The sequence below is a fragment of the Erythrolamprus reginae genome, chromosome 3 (assembly GCF_031021105.1).
Source record: "Erythrolamprus reginae isolate rEryReg1 chromosome 3, rEryReg1.hap1, whole genome shotgun sequence".
Taxonomy (NCBI): domain Eukaryota; kingdom Metazoa; phylum Chordata; class Lepidosauria; order Squamata; family Dipsadidae; genus Erythrolamprus; species Erythrolamprus reginae.
The window spans coordinates 113,778,428-113,800,267 of record NC_091952.1 but is presented as its reverse complement, the minus strand read 5'-3'; the positions used below and the strand labels follow the sequence as shown (position 1 = coordinate 113,800,267).

General features: G+C 36.6%; 1 protein-coding gene across 1 annotated transcript; it reads right to left on the bottom strand.

Moving 5' to 3' along the window:
- Positions 1-48: 48 nt before the first annotated feature.
- On the bottom strand, positions 49-21,243 carry FNDC7 (fibronectin type III domain containing 7). The gene is made up of 13 exons (XM_070746407.1): positions 21,184-21,243; positions 19,873-19,891; positions 19,377-19,634; positions 16,204-16,458; positions 11,432-11,692; positions 10,618-10,875; positions 8,310-8,564; positions 7,033-7,290; positions 5,936-6,190; positions 4,982-5,236; positions 2,278-2,541; positions 1,400-1,429; positions 49-433 (listed from the first exon to the last, which is right to left on the bottom strand). Exons 1-13 carry the CDS (start codon positions 21,241-21,243, stop codon positions 366-368), a joined length of 2,496 nt encoding a protein of 831 aa, XP_070602508.1. The 3' UTR covers positions 49-365.
- Between the last annotated feature and the right edge of the window lie 597 nt (positions 21,244-21,840).

Genomic DNA, 21,840 nt, shown 5'->3' with positions numbered 1-21,840 from the left:
ACTACTGAATAAGCCAATTGGCTCAGTAGTTTCATTACAGAATGGAGAGCTAATTTGGTACATTTATACTGCCTATTAGATTATTAATAGTAATCTTGCTATAGTGAAAATAACCTGCATGTCACCCTAAAAGCATATTTTATAGTGTTAAATTCTCCATAATGATTCACATTGGGGAAAGGATATAAATATGCTGAAACAATTTACATTGTGGAATTTTATAAGAATTCTAATAGCATCTTTTCTGACTAAAATATTGGCAATTGTTGAAACAAGTGACCAAAAAAGTACCATTATAAGGTGAATATAGAATAAAAAGGCATAAAGAGCATTACATTCCAGTTCAAAGGCAGTTTTAAATATTCTTACGGGATTGTCTCAGTTTTTTCACTCAACACCTGATGCTGATCTGCACTTCTTCCTCTGTAAATCACTGAAAAATGTATTAAAAATATACATTAAAATCCAATAATTAAGATACTGAGTTTTTTTACACTCTACCTCAATTTGACCCTTTATCCAGGGCATTACTTTATAATAGAAGTGCTAAGATCTTAGTCTCCTTCAGGGCAATGGGTTCTTCCCTATTCAAGATACATAGGGATAGTTTATATACTATGTAATATTTATTCTTTGAAACAGTCCAAGTTCAGTCTTCTAATGTTCCAGATGCTATCCAACACATTGTTTAAACCTGACCGATTCTGAGTGCAAAATAATATTTAGACAACATAGTTCTAGTATTTTGGCTAGGTCTCTTATGAGCACAGAATGTTTCATGTTTAAAATACTTTGCTCACTTCTGGTAAGGATTAGTCCTAAAGAAGGAAGGTAATTCAGAAAATTCATTTGAAAATTTAAAAGTGAAATTATCTTAAGGTGAAGCCAAAATGGTAGCTTCATGGCCACACTCTTTTAGCTTTACAATATGGAAATGGTTTACTATAACCATCTTTCTGAAATGCTTTTTCAACAGCCCTAGTGTGTATTAATCATCAGGCATTAGCTTTTTGCAATCAATCAAATACAAACAAGCCTCTGGCTTTGGTAATGATTTTTGCTTCCTTTAGGGTTAAGTAACATATCTTGAGGTTGCTTAGCTTAAGCAGAGAGGCTGGGGCTTTCTTGTCACATTTAGTTCATTCCATTCAGCTACGCTTAGCAGTTTCTTAGCAGATTGTAGTAACTTAGTTTATAGTATACTGCATACCAAATGTCATATAGTTCTGAACATAGATCAATAGACATTCTTGACTATTTATTTAGAAAATATCAGTGTTAAAACAGAAATTGGATCAAATAGGAAGAGTTTCTGATACAAATATCTAAGTCTCCAATTAGATGAAGCTTAGCTCAAGTACACTAACTTAACCAAAATTGGCATTTAAAATCTACTTACCCATTCCTACTGAATTTCCAGAACATGTCACTAGAAGAAAAGCAAAGGTAAGTGTATTTAACTGAGAGCAAACACTTCTCAAAAATATTACTGACTTATTTTTTTAAAAAGCTTAAAATAGCTGGATGAATTTTATACAATGAAATAATTATAAACTTGTAACTACATTAATATTTTAAACTAATCTAGGATAATGCTGGGTAAGTGGTTAGTGTAGTGATTAAAATATCAGCCTAGAAAAATGGGTGATAGTCCTGAAAACCTTATTCTCAAAGCCAGCTGGGTGATGTTAGGCTATTCACACACACTTCCTCTGGAAGCAAGCAAACCCCATTGGAAAAATTTTGGCAAGAAAACTGTCCAGGCAGCCATCAGGAATTGACCTGACTTAAAACGTACATAGACACACAAGAGAAACACTGGTAAATTTGAGTCTAATTGAATAGAACGCTAACCACTTCTAAATTTATTTATTTATTTTATTGGATTTGTATGCCACCCTGCTAGTTTTTTTCAAAAATCTAATCAGCATAATGTCACAAGCTTTCATAGACTAGATTAATGAGAAGCAAGTCTCTAGAATGAAAATTATGTACAAAATAATTGCCTATATATCATGTAAAGAGTTGCCATGGTGTTGGTAGCCATCACAAAGATGGACTGACAATCTGGCAGTGATGATAGTGTACATGCCAATCATTGTGTAAATTGAGTGTCCAACTGTGGCAACTTTTAAGACTTGTGGACTTCAACTGCCAAAATTCCCCAGCCAGCTGTCAGTTTAAACCAGATTAAAAATAATTTCTTGGGTATTTTTATTTCTCTGCATGTGCTGTCCCCCCAAATTTTTTACTACTGCAATCTCTTAGGGTTTTTACCTGAATACATTTTCTTGGGACAAAATGCAAGCTTTGCTCTATTATGATCAATTAAAGGTGACACTGCCACCATATAGACGTCCCCACAGGGTATCTCGGTGATGTCACAGTATGTCAGGGCTCCGGTGGATATACAGGTGAAATTTCTTTTTGAGCCATACAGATCTGTGCTGTAATTTATTGACTCTTTCGAACTGCGCCAATGTACTCTTATGCTATTGTTGGCCAGTCTGTATAATTTAACCCCAGATGGACAGCAGGCACCTAAGAGAAAATGAAATAAATTGCAGTTTTAGTGGCTTACAGGCTCCATTGAATACCTAACATTTATTGCCATTTACTGGCATTTAAAAGCATTCTATACAGATTATCAACAAAAATTGAAATGATATTCTCATTTTATCAAAAGAAAAGAGGTAGGATGTTCATAAGATATAATGTGTGTGTGGTTTTGCAACTTTAGTGTTCGTTTTGTGAACCCTGACAGTTACCTATTGGGTCTTCAGTCAAACAGGGCACTTTCCATCTCAGATGGATTATACATTGGAATTGGTTAGTTTTATGACTTTATGATAAAGTTCACACATGCCTTATTTGCTGTCCATAGTGTGGATGAGCTAACATTTTGAAAGGAGTTTAAAAAACTATTTCCCCCCTTAATCCTGCTTAAAATTAAAGCCTGAAACTATTCTTCATTGTGGTTTGAGGTGGCATCCAGAAAAGTCTGTTCAGTTGATTGGACTGAGTTTGTAAGAGCTGAAACAGCTCTCTTGCTGTGGCTTCCCAGCTTTTGACTCAGCCTGGACAGATGTGTCGAAGCTTTCTCCCGATTCCTGATTGCAGATTCCCAATCCTAAGGAGATTTCTGGAGTTCATTTGTGTTGAGTCTTTTCTTCAGCAGACACCTACTCCATCTAGTAGAGTTGCTGAGTTGATTTAGGCTAAGAGCTCTCAACTATAAGTGGTTCCAACTGACCGCTTGATGCTTGAGTGGAGCACTGAGGGGGGACAATTTTTCCTCCAGGGTCCTCCAGACTATTCAAGCCTCTAGGAGACTTTCCATTGAATGTATATACAGTGTTCCCTCAATTTCCGCGGGGGATGCGTTCCGAGACCACCCGCAAAAGTCGAATTTCCGCGAAGTAGAGATGTGGAAGTAAATACACCATGGACAGTATCACAAGCCTTCCCTTAACACTTTAAACCCCTAAATTTCCCATTCCCTTAATAACCATTTACTCACCATTATTACTGGTACTCACCATTGAATAAGACACTTAGTGATCCTGATATTTATAAACATAATTATTAACAATAATTTTTTTTTTGTTATTGCAAAAATTATTAGTTTGGCGATGACGTATGATGTCATTGGGTGGGAAAAACCGTGGTATAGGAAAAAACCCGCAAAGTATTTTTTAATTAATATTTTTTGAAAAACCGTGGTATAGGCTATTCACGAAGTTTGAACCCACGAAAATCGAGGGAACACTGTACTACACTACTTGGAATGCCTTTTGTTCCTGGTGCATCAAGGCGGGCATTTCCCCAGTAGAGGTCTCCATAGCCAATTCCTCCAGGATGGTCTAGATCAGGGGTCAGGAACCTGCAGTTCTGGAGCTGCATGCGGCTCTTTGGGCCTTCTGCTGTGGCTCCCTGCCCCACCACTGGGTGCCCCACCCCTTTCCCTCCCCTCCCATTCATTCTCGCCTGGCCTGAGAAGATAAGGGCAGCGGTGGGAGATGGAGAAGCTGCTGGAGGTGATTCTCCAGTGTTTCACTATTACTGGAGCTTCTTTCAACCCTTCTTGGTGCCGGGCATACCTTGGTTGCTTGCCTTCACCCTGAGACACTGGCCTAACCCAGCTGCAATCAACATTGGCCTCAAGACAAGGACTGGCTTGGTGGGAATGGGATCTGGGAGGATGGGATGATAGAAAGGCCTGGGCCACGGCTTTAAAGCTGCAGCTTTAAAACATGCATGAGTGTGTGTGTGGGGGGGTGTTGACTCCCTGGCCACTTTGGAAGGTTGGGAAGTTGTGTACAAGAGGAGAGACCCTCTTCAAGCAAGTGACCGCCTACCCCAAGCACGCCTTTGCTGCACTTTGGCCAAGCCCAGCTGCTCGCTTGAGGATGGTCTCCCCACTCATATGCACCTTCCCAACCTCACTTGTGCACTCCCACATGCTGCTTGCTTGGGACTCTTTCTTCTTCCAACTTAATGGACCACCCAGTCCTGGAGTTACAATGGCAACCAGAACTGCCAGGATTAATGTTGCTAAGCAATGTGACCATGTAACACTGCACATCAGTAACATTGGAAATTCTGGTCCCAATTGTTACCCAAAGATTAACTGCATTCTTGGATTTCCGTAAAAGTTACCAAAGACTTTGAGAAAAGGCATCACTTCGTGAGGGAATCTATGATACCCCTATTCAGTTGAACAACTTACACACCAAGTAGGACTGGCCTTGATGACAGCCTGGCCAGACATTGAAGATCATTCTCTTTTGGAGTATCAATGATTTTCTAGAAAGACAGGAGCTGAGAAGAGAGGTTCCAGAAAGGCCCTTTCTGTAAGTTATTTTTCACTAACCGTTTTCAGATTTCAAGCCCATGAACATAAATGACTAATTGCAGGCAAGCATTCTTTTATATTCTCCTATTTCAACAACAGTTTTAATCAGCAACTTCACATACTTACTAGAAGAAAATCCTGTGTATATGCAGTCAGAGATCAAACCTGTTTCACTAAGTGCTTTGACAGTCACAGTGTAGTTAGTTCCACAAGTAATGCACCCCAGGAGACAAGAGGTTTGGAGAGTATGACACCGGGCTTGTCTTTGGTTGGATTCCAAAATAGTTATGTATGTCTTTGCACCAGTCCCAGAAGACCAGCTGATGTTGGTTACGGATTGAGTCACTTGAGTTACTGAAAGATCAGCTGGGCAGCAAGGATCTTGGGGAAAAAAATAAGAAAATATTTAGCATTTGCTACTAGCCTTCTTTTATATACTGTACAGACAGCCATATTTTTAAGGGGTGGCTAAAGTAAGTTAGCAACTTTGGCAATTTGCTATTTATGCTATAAATTGTTAGTAACATGGATAACAGATCCATCACGTCTTGTGTAATACATCTTCCTATAAATATTTCAATGCTACCAAGAAAAAAATGGTACTGGTAGTCCTTGACTTACCACAGTTCATTTAGTGACCGTTCAAAGTTACCACAGCACTGAAAAAAGTGACCTCAGACCATTTTTACATTAATTTAATTTATTAGATTTATAGGCCGCCTAACTCCTTCCTGACTCTGGGCCGGATTCTGTTGCAGCATCTCCAAAGTCATGCAACCAAAATTCAGATGCTTGGCAACTGACTCATAGTTTATGACAGTTGGGTGGATCATCTTTTGTGACTGTCTGACAAGCAAAAACAATGAGGAAGCCAGATTCATTTAACAAATACGGTAAAAAAAGTCACAAAATAGAGCTGGGTAACCTCATTTTTATCTATGGTATGGGGACTCTTTATAATTTTGGCCTGCAAAAAGGTGTGCTGCAGTTTAAAGCAAGGGGGAGGATGACATTTGTAATACAGTAGGTACATACCGCACTCTGATGACTTCAATTGTATGATTGCAATACTTTCCTTACCTGTCTCTAATGGTACACTGTAACTAGGCAAGCTGTGTCCTGCTTCTGTACTTGCTATAGCATTGATAAAAAACAGGGACCCACATGGAAGATTATGGATAGAGCATGAATTTCCAGAACCTGTGCAATGCCACTTTCCTGCATCTCCTTTTACTGTGACAGTATACATTGCTCCATCACTACTGGCATACCAATGCACACTGACCGTAGAAAGAGTGTCCTTTGAGATGTTTAATATTTTCGGACTACACGGAGCTGAAAAAGTATAGAAAGAGCAAAGAAAATACCACCTTCTTATTTGTGACACATACTGTATTAAAAGAGATACACATTATAATATCTGCAATTTTACTGAAAGTCCAATAATACAATAGCGGAAACACTCATACTGCAAAATGTCCACTCAATTGTATTCTTTCAAATTTTTATTTGAAATTTCAAAATAATAATTTTTGATATTTTTTGAGAGATTGGGTATATAATCTTCTCTAATATTTATTTTAATTAGATTCAACAAAAATGCTTTCAGTAGTTTGTAACAAATCCCAAATGATCACAGGTGCCATTAAATAAGTATTGTCAAAAGCTAAACAGAATTGGTCAAACTTGGGAAGATCAAGGCTGTAGGGTAGACTGGCATGTATTTTTAAAAAGACCAATGGCCAAATTAACTTTTATAGTGTCACCAAGAATATTATGTAGATATGTCTATAGAGATTTTAAGAATCCAGTCTGACTTGAAGAATACATAATGAAAATAATGTAATCAAGTGCTTGACTATATTGATATTATATTATTAGAACCAAAATAAAACAAAGAAAAATCAGCCAACATTCCTTTGCTATAATTGTGCCTAACAGACAATAAGAAACAGTTTCCATGGGGAAAAACAAAGAAGTGCAAAGCAATTTCATTTTGATTGTTCTCTTGGATATTTCCCTCCTCTCAAAATACTTTGAAGTGTGACAAATGTACATATGGTCATTTTCTTCTGCTATTTACAACATGCACATCATAAGATAGCAGTTATTAGTTTATTTCATCTTATTTACTTCATCATTGATGTCTTACTTTAAAATAGAGGCTAGAGTCATACCTGTTGTCACTTGCTTAGGTTCACACGACATATTGCTGCCTCTGATTTCACTGAATGAATAGACAGTGATATTGTATTGAATGTTGCATTCAAGGGCAGAGAAGGTACACATTGTGGCAGTATCGTGGCATAGTAACTCACTGGTCAGGGCAACAGCTTTGCTTTCATACATTTCAGCACCACGGACAGGAGACCAGATAATCTGAATGGTGTCACTGGACACAAAGACCGGGCTAAAATTACTAGGGCAACAAGGTGCTAAAAGGGGGGGGAAAGGGCAGAGTTGGGATTAAGACAATACTAAAAAAATGATAAAACAAATTATTGCAACACAAACATCCCAAATAAGAATTACTCGTGGGTTCTTATGTTGTAATATTATGATAGAAGAAATAATTGCTGGACATCTCTTGTGTACTTCGGCATGACTGCTCTCACTGGCAGTGGTCCTACTGCTTGGTCATCAAGGATCTTCTAATATACTGCTCAAAAAAATAAAGGGAACACTTAAACAACACAATAGAACTCCAAGTAAATAAAACTTCTATGAAATCAAACTGTCCACTTAGGAAGCAACACGGATTGACAATCAATTTCATATGTTGTCAGCACATTCAACTTTGTACAGAACAAAATATTCAATGAGAATATTTCATTCATTTGGATCTAGGATGTGTTCTTTGAGTGTTCCCTTTATTTTTTTTGAGCAATGTATAAAAAGTCAAATCATAACTTGGAACAAACTTCCAGCTGACATGATTGGTAACTCCATAGTAACTGAATTTAAACATGCCTGGGATAAACATATATACATCCTAAGGTACAATACAGGAAATAGTATAAGGACAGACTACATGGACCATAAGGTCTTTTTCTGCGTCAATCTTCTATCTTCCTAGGTTTCTATAACTGGAAGCAGGCATTTCAGGAGTCATTTAGCCTGATTTCCTGAAGACAGTTCAGGACCAGTCTACTTTTTGCTTTTAACCCATGCCATATAACGCATATTATAATCAAGAGATGATTCCTGAAGAACTAAAAACCTCAATGAGAGGGCTAAGAATGATTGCTCATCCTTGAATTAAAACCAGGTTGACAGCAGCCCAGTTCTTTCATCTAAAACAATTCATTCCTCAGGTAGAGATGGAATTGTTTCTGTATTACAGATGAAAACGTTTCAACTGGCTATGACAGTCGTGTAATTCTTGCCCTTTATTAAAGCAATTGCTAACTTTGTGCAAAGTCTGTCCAATGTACAGAAATAAACTGACCCTTACCTGTAGTATAGTTAAATATGTCACCTAAAGGGCTCTGTCCAGCCTTGTTATAGGCAAAGACACTAATGAAATAGGTGAAACCACAATCTGATTGGAAAAGGCATCGGGTACATGATGTGTTGCAGTGCACTTCCAAGCCATCATCGCTTTTCACAAAAACCACATAATAATCACTCAGCTCAACATCTGACCATGACACAGCCAAGCTGCTTGGTTCCTTCTCCTCAATGATTATCCATTCCGGCGCACAAGGGACTGTAAAGATTTTAACAAAACTTTCTTCAACTTTTCTCATACGAAATAAAACTCAGGACAATAACAACTGCAGCAATTTTTAAAATTGCCAACCAATGTGATGGTTGAAAAATGTTCATCTGTTGCATATGATATGATGTAATTTTGTGGAACATCTGCTTTTATTGGTCCACCTGTACTAAAGATGCCAGTCGCTGTTGTAACTCAGTCTAAAGCCAAAGAAGATGACAACAAAAATCAGTCCAAGCTGCATAACTTACACAGCAAATGTCAGAAATGGTCTTGAATCAATCGGAATAGAGCTAGAAAGAAGCTTGGAGAGTCTGATAGGACTCTGGTTCTGATTGATAGTTGGGCATCTTATAAATCAAATAAGTTAAACTAAATTAATTCTAGTCCAACCTCATGCTCAAGCAAAGGACCCTATACAATTTGAGACAAGTGGCTCTCCAGTGTCATCTTAAAAACCTCCAGTGATGAAGCATGCACAATTTCTGAAAGCAAGTTCTTCAACTGGTTAATTGTTCTCATTGTTAGGAAATTTCTCTTTCATTCTAGGTTGCTTTAGGGAGCATCGTGCCCACTATTTTTAGCAGCAGTAACACCTCCACTCACAAACACATGGACAAGCACCAAAAAGATCTATAAGTACATATTACCCATATGTTTTTATACTATCAAATAATCTTTGTTTTAAAATAATTTTATTGAGCAGATGTCAGTATTGCACTCTATTGTAGATTGTGGAGGAAATTATTCTTGCATGTGATCTAAAATGGAGATCCCCAACATTGGCAACTTTAAGATTTGTAGACTTCAGCTCCCAGAATTTTTCAGCCAGCCAGCCATGGCATAGCAGGTAGAGTGCTGTACTGCAGGCAACTGAGCTGACTGTAGATCTGTAGGTCAGCGGTTCAAATCTCATCACCGGCTCAAGGTTGACTCAGCCTTACATCCTTCCGAGGTGGGTAAAATGAGGACTCGGATTGTGGGGGCAATATGCCAGCTCTGTTAAAAAGTGCTATTGCTAACATATTGTAAGCCGCCCTGAGTCTAAGGAGAAGGGCGGCATAAAAATCAAGTAAGTAAGTTAAGTAAGTAAGTAAGTAAGTAAGTAAGTAAGTAAGTAAGTAAATAAGTAAATAAATAAATACATTCATTCATACACACACACATACACACACATATACATATATACATACAGTAAACCATTACAATCAATGTCAGAGTGGGCCTTCTCCGGGTCCCGTCAACAATACAATGTCGTTTGGTGGGGCCCAGGGGAAGAACCTTCTCTGTGGCGGCCCCGGCCCTCTGGAACCAACTCCCCCCGGAGATTAGAATTGCCCCCACCCTCCTCGCCTTTCGTAAGCTCCTTAAAACCCACCTCTGCCGCCAGGCATGGGGGAACTGAGATATTTTTTCCCCCTAGGCCTTTACAATTTATGCATGGTATGTTTGTTTGTATGTATGTTTGGTTTTACAATAAGGGTTTTTTAGTTGTTTTAGTATTGGATTTACGTGCTGTTTTTTATTACTGTTGTTAGCCGCCCCGAGTCTACGGAGAGGGGCGGCATACAAATCCAATAAATAAATACAGTACATACATACATAAAACTAGCCAAGGTTGGAGACCCCTGATCTAAAAGACTGTTTAGTGACATTAACATTACTAAACAAGAAACGGAGACACTATGAATTATCATCCTATCTTAGGCAGGAAGCCAGTAGGAACTATGTACCAGTTACTCTCCCTCGAGTCTAATAAGAAGGAGATGACCAATCCTTTCTGAAAATACTACCAAGATTTGTCCAGTCAATTGCCAGTACTCAAGACTGACATACACATATACACAAACATAAAATATCTAAAGAGCTAGCTAAAATAAAAGGAATGGAAACAGCTTGTAATATAAGCCTTGCAATCTTATAAGGCAGTTCAATATTCAAAATAGTTTGGATTTTATTTTATTTCCATAAAAATAGCCCATGTGTCTTTCTATTTTACATTCTTCTATGTACTATAATTTTTGGATTGTGCATGTTCACCTACCAGTTTTGAAAGTCACAGCCTCTGTGGGAGTGCTCGAACCAGCTTCATTGCTTGCTACAACCCCCAGGGAGTACTCAGCCCCACACTCCAATGATGAGATGGTGCAGGAAACAGAAATTGTACTACAGTTTCGTTTGGAAGTGTTGGTATAAGCTGCAATGCTGTAACTGGAAGCTCCTTCTGTCAGCATATAAGAAACCACTGCTCCCAAAGACACACTGTCAAAGACCACTTGAACATCTTCTGGTGCACTAGGCCCTGGAATACAGTTTTAACAACATCCCACTGTCACTTGAGTGGAAACAAAACCAAAAAGAGCTTTTAATCAAAACTGTATAATCTGCTTCAACCATCGCACCAAAGGTATGATAGGTTTAGTTTATTAACAATTGTCAAATCTTGGTTTACGGTTTGGCTTACTATGGGAAGCTATCAAAAGGTGCCTTATTTAACTTAACCTTTTAAAGCAAATTCTCACTTTTTATGACATATAAATCCAGTTTATATGAATGCTTACATTTTTAGCAAAGCTATTTAGAACAAAGAAACCAAGGTAGCCAAAATGGCAACCACAAACTCCCTGTTTGGTAATAATTTTGCTTAAATTGCCTAATTTGAAGATCACTTGTAAGAACTGTTTATATTTTCACTCTTTGTTTATCATCTATAAGAGCCCATGGTATTAACCACACAATGATTATTCAGGTATTGTTGCTACTAAATCCATGGGCAATAAGCAACAATATTTTTCTTTAATCATTATAATATTTATTGAAATTCAATTGTTCTTTGCAAAAAGATGCTGGGTTCTTACTTGTTCTTTGATTGTAGGTAAAATCATCTCCAGGAATCCCATTAATATCCCATGCATATACCTTGATGGTATAAAGAGTTCCTGGATCTAAACTGGAAAATGTTAGGGAGTTGGTGGTGGTATTTTCTTTTAACATGTTACCCAAACCATCTGATCTTATGATAGACACAGAGAATCCAGCAGCCATATGTATAGCATTCCAGCTAACCACAATGTTGTTACAACTCAGAGAATTTGCTATCATCATAGGGGCAGCAAGCACTGTAAATGTGAAAATACAGATTACATTCAGTGAGATTTGGAGGTGAAATAAGACAACATATCAGTCTAAATTAGTAATGGTAGTGGTATTTCTTAGATAATATTTGTATATACTGTTGGCTTGTATATTCTAACATAGCAATATGCAGTTATCCAACATAAAAATACATACCGGTATGTTATAAATATCTATAAAACTCCTACTCTCCTACAATTCAGGGACACAAGGGTGCAACATTTTTATGAGTCCTAATTCCTTAACAGACAATAATAGATGATGGAAAAGTGCCAAACTGGAAAACATATTCTTTAAGTGCATAAGACAACACTAACTACAGATAAACTGGCAGCCAATACAGTTATCCCAAGCTAGTTTATAGTATTGTTTAACAACATCTATACAGTAGTACATTTGTTCATTTGCACCAAATGAAATTTCTAAATCTTTTCAAGAGAAGTCCTAGATGGTGTTCATTACTATATTCCATCACTGAATGTCAGATACAGTATAAATTTTCCAGCATGAGATGAACATATCAGAATAAATGTATTAAATTTTATTAAATTTAATACATTTATTAAATTAACCTCTTAATCAGAAAACTGCACTGATATTTCTTCTGTGATGAAAACATATTGTTTTCATTTTATCATTTTCAATTTTCTTCACCTGAACCATTCATTGTCACCATATCCTCAACAACTCATTCAGAAATCATAATGTTGTCACTAAGTAATTAAGCAAAAATTCAATGCCAACATTTTAGTCCTGTGCAACTTTTGGGCTCCCAAGAATCACTCTTGATTTTTTTAATGGTGTGTCATACAATCACACTCTAACAATTAGTGGACATCAGGACAAAGACCAAACTAATGAAATAAACTACATTTTAATTACAAACTATTTAAAATTAGACATAAATCTAGTCATGTACTTAACAATATCTTTCACACTCAAAACTACCACTGTGAAATATTTATTTATTTATTTATTTATTTATTTATTCATTCATTTGTCCAATACACAAATACATAGGAAGAAAAATAGACATGTAGTAATATATATAAGGGTAAAAGTGAACTTAGAGGAGAGGATATATGAGAGAAAGAGAATATATATGATAAGTGAGCGAAAGGAAAGACAATTGGATAGGGGACGGTAGGCACACCAGTGCACTTATGTACACTGAAACTTCTGAAGTGTAAATATAATGCTGGGCCTTATATCCATATAATTCTGTTTTAGGTCCAGAAATTCTGGGCAAATTAATTAAATCTCCTTCTCCAAACAAAGAAGATTTTTGAAATATTCAACAGGGAAACATACCAATAACAATCAACCTTCATTTACTAAAAAAAAGAACCCTAAAATTTTATTTCCTTATTTGGCTCCTATTGCATCCTTCTGATTCTAGATAAATCCATTAAATCTAGTGATTATGTGCCATAGATCTTTCTATCTAGGAGGATCTGTCCCTATTTGGGCCCTGCAGATCTTCCATCAGTACACCATTGCTACTGCTACTGTCCAACTACTTTGCTGTTCATCAGTATCTTTTTCGCTTTCTATTTTTTCCCAATATAACAGACTTGTCAAGAGAGCATCATTTTCCTGTAATGTGTTCAAATCATGATGATTTGAGTCTGCTCATTTGTAACTCAAGTGAGAACTCTGGATTGATTTGTTATATGAGTAAATCTAGTAGCCACAAACAACTAACTTCACTGACATTAGTAAATGAAGGGATTCTGTGTTTCCCAGATGTAGCTGAACTGTAATTCCTGTTATGCCTAGCTCCTGGCTATTGTAGCTGAAATTAATGAGAGTTATATTTTATCTGGAAGGCCTTGAGTTTTCTGTCCTTATGATCTATGCATTTACTTAATCTCTTTTTACAGCAAATGAATTTGTCATTACCACAACTGGTGACAATTAAATTCTATGACTGGTTTATATATAAAAATGTATTGATCACCTCAGTCCTGAGGAATTCAGATTATGTACAATTGGGAGCTCTAATTGCAAAATCAATATACTGTATAATGTAAAGCAGTAATAACTGTTCTGGTACTATACAGTCATACATCTATGTACTACAATGAATACATATTGTCATATGTATTCTCCTTGTTTTATTATTTTTGTTTTGCTGCAACACAATTATCTCTGAGGATTGAGAAATTGTTTAAGGTGAGGTGGCGCAGTGGTTAGAGTGCAGTACTGCAGGCCACTAAAGCTGACTGCCAGGTCAGCGGTTCAAATCTCATCACCAGCTCAAAGTTGACTCAGCCTTCCATCCTTCTGAGGTGGGTAAAATGAGGACCCGGATTGTGGGGGCAATATGCTGGCTCTGTTAAAAAGTGCTATTGCTAACATGTTGTAAGATGCCCTGAGTCTAAGGACAAGGGCGGCATTAAAAAATCAAAGAAAGAAAGAAAGAAAGAAAGAAAGAAAGAAAGAAAGAAAGAAAGAAAGAAAGAAAAAAAGAAAGAAAGAAAGACAGTAAGACAACTGGGTGGAACTGGGAATATACAGGATATCATAGATATTTGAAAAACAAAATAACTTATATTAAATAAAGATAATTCTCTCTTAAACAATGATAATTGGGGCTGAAACTGCTAAATAACATGATCACAAAGCATGACATCATGTGACCATGATGTTTGGCAATGGAAATTCTGGCATTTTGGGTGGCTATTGTTAAGTGAATCATCATGGGTTATTAAACAAAGCCAATACACAATCATCATTTTCTACCTCCTGCTGACTTCCCCATTGATTTTGCTTGTAAGAAATTGGCAAAATACAAATGCTGATCATATGATTGCAGGAATCTGTGCCACTGCAGTTGCAAGCTGGGCACCAAGTAACTGGATGTAATTATAGGATGATGGGGATGCTGTGATGGCCAGAACTTTAAGAACTGGCTGTAAGTACCATTTCTTCAGCACATTCACAGGTTTAAATGGTCACTGAACAAGTGGTTGTTACATAAGAACAGTGATGGGCTACCAAAATTTTTATTACCACACTGTGGGCGCGGCTTAAGCATTTTCTTTCAACATCTTTCAGTGCAAATTGGGTGTTCTGGGGTAGAGCTCTATTTTTGCTACCCCACTGCATTCCCCCACGTCCGGGCAGTAGCCCACCCCTGATTATCTACTATATAAAGTTATGTACACACATGCACGCACAGCTCTTCTAAAATCATACACATTGAACCTCATTTACTGCGATAAAGCCCAGAAAGGAAAAAAAGAAAAAGAAAATAAAAATGTTGCTACCAGTACAGTGTACCTGAACAAAATTTTGCTACCAGTACTGCGTACCTGACCATACCCATAGGAGCCCACCACTGAATAAGAACCACCTGTAACTGAAAGGACTTTAAAATAGGTTCATTGATTTTCAGAAATTAAATTCTATCCCATCAATACTTACTTGCTGGATATACAGTATATTAAGGTAAGGTAAATTGAAAAAAAAAATGGTTTTAAAACTGGAGCAAAAAAAATCAATAATTAAAAATAAAGTCATAATAACATAAAATAAAATCAATATTTTGCACTATGCTGTGACAGTATCTGATAGCAAAAAAAATGCAAAGGATCTGCAAGCTCTAATAATGAAAGCCAAAAAGCACAGATCAAATTAATGATAACAATAAGATAAGAGATAGTCTTTGTTGGCAGTTCCACCACCCAATCATTATATGTGGAAATACATATATACAAATATAAATATAAATTAATGATAGCATTGGTATTTTCCTTTTACTCAAAAGCTATTGAAGTCTCTCAAGCAATAACAAACATCCTTCTGAAGCTAAATTAAACAAGTGGTTTGAGGCAAGACTTTGCAGCACTTTGGATTCAAGACAAAAATACATATGTTACCTGACTGCAACTGCAGCTGTATCATTTCCTTTTAAATGCCCACCCTCTGAAGTTGTAGCACCAGTCCAGGAAAGAATATATTTATTTTAATGACTAGCATTAAAGAAGCATTCCCATATTAATTGTCAATCTAATCTTGATTACAGAAAACATGACTTCTGCAGTAGAGTAATAAATGTCTGGAACACTTTACCTGATCTTGTTATTAGTTAGTTTCTCTAAACCCCGAATCTTTTATCTTAAACTCTCTACTGTAGACCTTACACGTTTCCTAAGAGGTTCCTAAGGGGGCATGCATAAGCACACACATGCCTACTGTCCCTGTCCTACTGCACCCATTTGTATGTATTCATTTTATGTGTTTATGGTTATGTTTTGCTTCTTTATATCCATTTATTTGTGCCATTTTTTTTCATGCTTTGTTTCCTTGCACTTGCTGACAAATAAATAATAATAATAATAATAATAATAATAATAATAATAAATGTATTCTGTAGAATTTACTGTGCCCGCCTCCATATCCAAACCTTTGGATAGCCCTGCATTTGGTTGCAGAAATCACTTTAATATTTAATAACTCGTATAGTGTCTGAATAAAATAAAATAAATACCTGTCTTTGCTTTCTTTGAAGGGGAAGGCTGGCTTCTTCCTCCTATGTTTACAGATCGGATTGTGATTTTATACAGCGTAGCAGCCTTCAATCCTGTCACGGTCCCTGGTGAATTTGTGACTATTGTTTCAATGAACATCTCTCCATCCTGCGCTGTCAGAAGATAATTGGATGCCCCAGTGACAGCTTCCCATTCCACTGTGATACTGGTACTCAACTTTGAATAGGCTTGGTCAATTATGGGAATCTCAGGAGCTTCAACAAAGGGAGGAGAACCTCAATCATTTCAAAATCAAGCCACGTCATACTCAAAGTTGCTGAATGTGGAGTTTTCTTTCAAAAATAGGAACTCTGAAAGCTTGGATGCTCTTACTCTGTTCATAATTTGTGTTTTCTTATCAGTATCTGATTCCAGGAGCATAATAGAAGACTACACTGGGGACAATATAGATAGTCCTTGACTTATGATCACAATTGAAACCTCGATCCACAGCTCACATTAGAGAAACATCTTTCGGCTGTGGCGAGGGGGGCGTTTGCCCAGGTTCGCCTGGTGCACCAGTTGCGGCCCTATTTGGACCGGGAGTCACTGCTCACAGTCACTCATGCCCTCATTACCTCGAGGCTTGACTACTGTAATGCTCTCTACATGGGGCTACCTTTGAAAAGTGTTCGGAAACTTCAGGTCGTGCAGAATGCAGCTGCGAGAGCAATCATGGGCTTTCCCAAATATGCACATGTTACACCAACACTCCGCAGTCTGCATTGGTTGCCGATCAGTTTCCGCTCACAATTCAAAGTGTTGGTTATGACCTATAAAGCCTTTCATGGCACCGGACCAGACTATCTCAGGACCGCCTTCTGCTGCACGAATCCCAGTGACCAGTTAGGTCCCAGAGAGTGGGTCTTCTCCGGGTCCCGTCAACTAAACAATGTCGCTTGGCGGGACCCAGGGGAAGAGCCTTCTCTGTGGCGGCCCCAGCCCTCTGGAACCAACTGCCCCCAGAGATTAGAATTGCCCCCACCCTCCTTGCCTTTCGTAAGCTTCTTAAAACCCATCTCTGCCGCCTGGCATGGGGGAACTGAGATACTCTTTCCCCCTAGGCCTTTACAATTTTATGCATGGTATATCTGTATGTATGTTTGGTTTTACAATAAGGGTTTTTAACTTCTTTTAATATTGGATTGTCATATACTGTTTTACTACTGTTGTTAGCCGCCCCGAGTCTATGGAGAGGGGTGACATACAAATCCAATAAAATCAAAATCAAATCAAATCAGAATTTCCATTGCTAAGCAAGTTGGTTGCTAAACGAATTGTGCCAGTTTTCTGTCGTGGTTAAGCAAATCATGCCATTGCTATGTCAATCACATGGTCATTAAGTGAATCCAACTTTCCCCCATTCACTTTGCTTGTCAGAAGCAAGCTGAAAGGTCACAAATGGATATAACATGACCCTAAGACATTCCAACTTGCCTCTAGAAGTTGTAAATGCTCCAAAACTGGAAGTTTTTAAGATGTTGGATAACTATTTGCCTGAAATGATATAAGGTTTCCTGCCTAAGCAGGGGGTTGGATCAGAAGACCTGCAAGGTCTCTTTCAATTCTGTTATTCTATTCTATTCGACTATCCAAGCACCTAAATTTTGATCACGTAATTATGCTGTGATGGTTGTAAGAGTGAGTATTGGTTGTAAGGGGTTTTTTTTTCAGAGTATTACTTGTACACAGTTGTAAGTCGAGAATTACCTGCAGACTGAAACTTTTTCTGAATAGAGAAAAAAAATATAGGCAGGAGAAGAGAGAATTCATGAAGGATATGATAGGAAAAAAAGAAAAAGAAACTGCATTCTCAAACATTCAGCAATTTCACAATAAATGGGGTTTCAGAAACCTTGGCAATTTTCCTGGAGCTGTTCTAATGCAAGAAAGGTGAATTCTTTTTGAACAATATTTCCCTTGTATTTCCCTTAAACCAGCACATTCTTTCAGTCAGTGCTTACTAATAGCTACTCAGTACACACACACACAATATTTATTTTTTTATTTTTTGCAAGGATGCTTATTTTAATAAAAGTTTGAACTAGCAAGGAAGTATAGTAGCGGAAATAAAATAATAATAATAATAATAATAATAATAATAATAATAATAATTTATTAGATTTGTATGCCGCCCCTCTCCGAAGATGTCTTTACTGTCTACTTAACTGCAAGGGTTTTTCCTCAAAACCTCACTTAAATTTTCTGTTCACAAAATAAAGACTTGTGGGCAAGTAAAACTCAGAACACAGCATTTCTTTTTATTTCGTTACAGAAATCCTCTCTGGATTTAACTGTTTTATTATACACTTCTCTAATTAAACATAGAGATGAATGAATCTCAAAAAACACAGTGGATGCTTTGTCATCGGGATTCCAAATTGAAGCAGCTAATTGCCTGATGAATTGTAAGAAGCCCAGGAGAAAAGTTTGAAAAGGATGAATCAAATACACTCCCATGACACACTTAACTTAAAAGTTAACTAAATACTACTTTTACAGTTTACAGTGAATTGTAAACTAACCACCAGACCCTAAATAGCTAAATTGGCTAGTTTGTGATTCAGAATGAGAAAAACCTAGTTTGTGAAACGAGTAATGCAGTTGATAGGAATAGCTGATATGATTTTTCATCAACTCCCATTATAATGGAATGTGTGAATGACCTTGAAGGACAAAGGGAAGAAATGCTGCCTAGGAAACAATCAGACAAACAGACAGGGGTCTCGTGAAGTACCTTAGCAGTTAGAGTTCATCTAGTTTACCCAGAAAGGCTGACACCCTTTGGCATTAAGAAGATAGATCTGAAAGGAAAATATGTGGGAGGAATAGACGTGTACAATTTGTATACAATTTATACAATAGAAATTGTCAATTTTATTTCCGTTTGTTCATAGTGAAAGATAGATTCGTAGTAGCATGGTAGAGCTCAATTCTTGGACTTCTGAAGGGAGGGCTAAGTCAAGATCAAAGAGAGTTCTTTAACTAGTTAGACTGCTGATCCATGCATATTACTATTGTCCACACAAATCTTTTTCAACGTGGAACTCTGCAGATATCATGGAAAATAGGAATATAACTCTCACAATTCCCAATCACCCAATTCTAATTTTTCAAACTATCTGATACTAACCTGTTAACTGCTTTATCAGTGTTTCAGCTAGTATAACCCCATTTTTATCAACGGCATCCACCATTACAGTGTAAACTGTGTTGGGGGCTAATGATGACAAAGTACCTACAAATGTAGCATCATTGAAATGGCGCATCAGAGTATGACCCAAAATGTTGACAGGGGTTGCTGTGACTCTGTACAAAGAGGCATCTGGAAATTTAGGCCAACGAAGAGAAACAGTTTTTGATGTCACATCATAAACAGATATTATGAAACCTGCAAAACAGATACAAAAGTCATTGTTAGAGAAAGAAATTTAGGAAGGATCCAGCCTAATCGTTCAGATAGTCAAAAATATAGTGAGGGGAAGTTTTCCCCACTGTCTGGTTACAATTTAGAAAATATTCAAATGCAATGCAAGTCCTTCAATTATTAAATTCTAAAAGCATTTGTAACAACATACATTTTAATATCTTTTTTTTCAATGGAAAAAGAATTTTATTTTTATTTTTACCTGTGCCAGAAGAAATAATCTGCAAAGAAAGATTTGGAAAATTAGTAACAGAAACAAGCACTGGGATGTTTGCCTTAAAATAAAATATAATGGCAGAATACTTAGCAATTTTCACAGAAGTACTGTACATTTGAATGTTTTCAATAGGGGTTACTCCTTACTTATGAATATTAAGTTTTCAATATTATGCACAATATTAAAAGAGCCTTCATATCTACATATATCTATTTTAAAACCCTCTACATCTAGATAATAATAATAATGTCTACTAATTAAATAACCTGATAATCACAAAGCTATGAATGAAATGATCTCGTATTCAGAAGTTCATATTATTAATGAATCTTTCCTTTCAAAATCTGTCTGTTATTCTAGAAGGGAAAATTTCCAGTTGCTGACACACAGGTATGTGAAATCCAAACCCAATCCTACCATTTTTCCTAGAAGATCTAAATGCAAACCCCCAAATCTAGTAAGAAAATTCAAAATATTCATTCTATCCCATGTTTCTGTTATGACCACAATTGTCATATGTATTATGGTGCTTTAGGGGATATAATTTGTTATGTATGACTTGTTGTCCATCAGCCATAACTGGATCCATGCCAAAATGTTTACATCGCTAAGATCTCTAGGCCACTCTGCTGATGTTAAACTTGCTCTTTAGACCAATTGATATTTGCAAACACAAAAATATATTACACAGTTGAGGCAGCCAGGCATAATTCACCAAATCTAATTGCTAAATAGTTATGCATTGGATTGGAATGCTGTTTTATTTCTGAATAGTTGTGTCAATAGATCCCACTAAAATAATATACTAGGGAATAAATTGTGTTCAAGATTTTAAATAAGTACTGTATACAGGAAGCATAAAAGTAAAACTCATTTTGGGCTAGCAACTATATTACAGCTGCAAAGAAATAATAAAATGTTTAATTAAAGTGAGTTTTTCATTTTTAAAAATTATGTATTGAGTTAAAAATTATAATAAAGGTGCATTTTCATCCTGCACTATCTCATAAAAATGAAACACCCAATGATGTTAACCAAATAAATAATTGTGTGGATAAGACAAAAAGGTTAATTTATTGTAAAATATTTTCTGTATCTGAGGCTGCATATAGTCTAAATCAATTAAGACTAAATATTGATCTCAACCTAAAATAGTTTTTAAAAACCAACATTGTTTCAGAAGTTTAAAAGTTTCATAAATAAAAACAGGTAGAAAATATTAAGACTTAAAGTGTTTTTTTTAAAAACAGCAAGTAATTCCTGGAAGAGGTTAAAAAATAAACAAGACACACTCACCATTTTAAAACTTATCAGAAACAATCCAGAGGAAAGGAACAGTTTACAACCTCCACACATCGTACCTACTTTTCTCACCAACAGAATGAAATTACCACTTAGAACAGAATTCACCTTCTAAGAAAATTATCAGTTGCCTTCAGTATCCAGGTTTGTGGCTCCTCCTCCAATTACAAATAGCTTGTAAAAATTGTACAGAATAAATCTACATCTATTCAGGTAAAGATATTTGGGGGGTTTTAACATTATGGAATGCATACCTAGCAATCATCTTACATAGTAACATATTAGCCAATAAATTACTTTCTCAAAAGTTAGTTCTGACAATTTATTGAAGACCAGCATGAATAAAGCAGACCTGTTCACAAGTTACTCTACTCATATGAAATATACAATAGGGAACTAGATACCTATTAAAGACAAATGCAAGATGTATTATCCCAAAGAATTAAAAAGTATGTGTGAATACATAAATAGTACTGTAGGTACAAATGGTTCTTGAATTATGACCCTTTGTTCAGTGGATGTTTACAATGGTGCTGAATGAATGGCTAGTTATGTCCAGTCCATGATGTTATGGCCATTACAGGATCTCGGAGGTCATGTAATCAAAATTTGGGTGTGTGGCACCTTCCCTGCACTTATAACTGCTTCAGA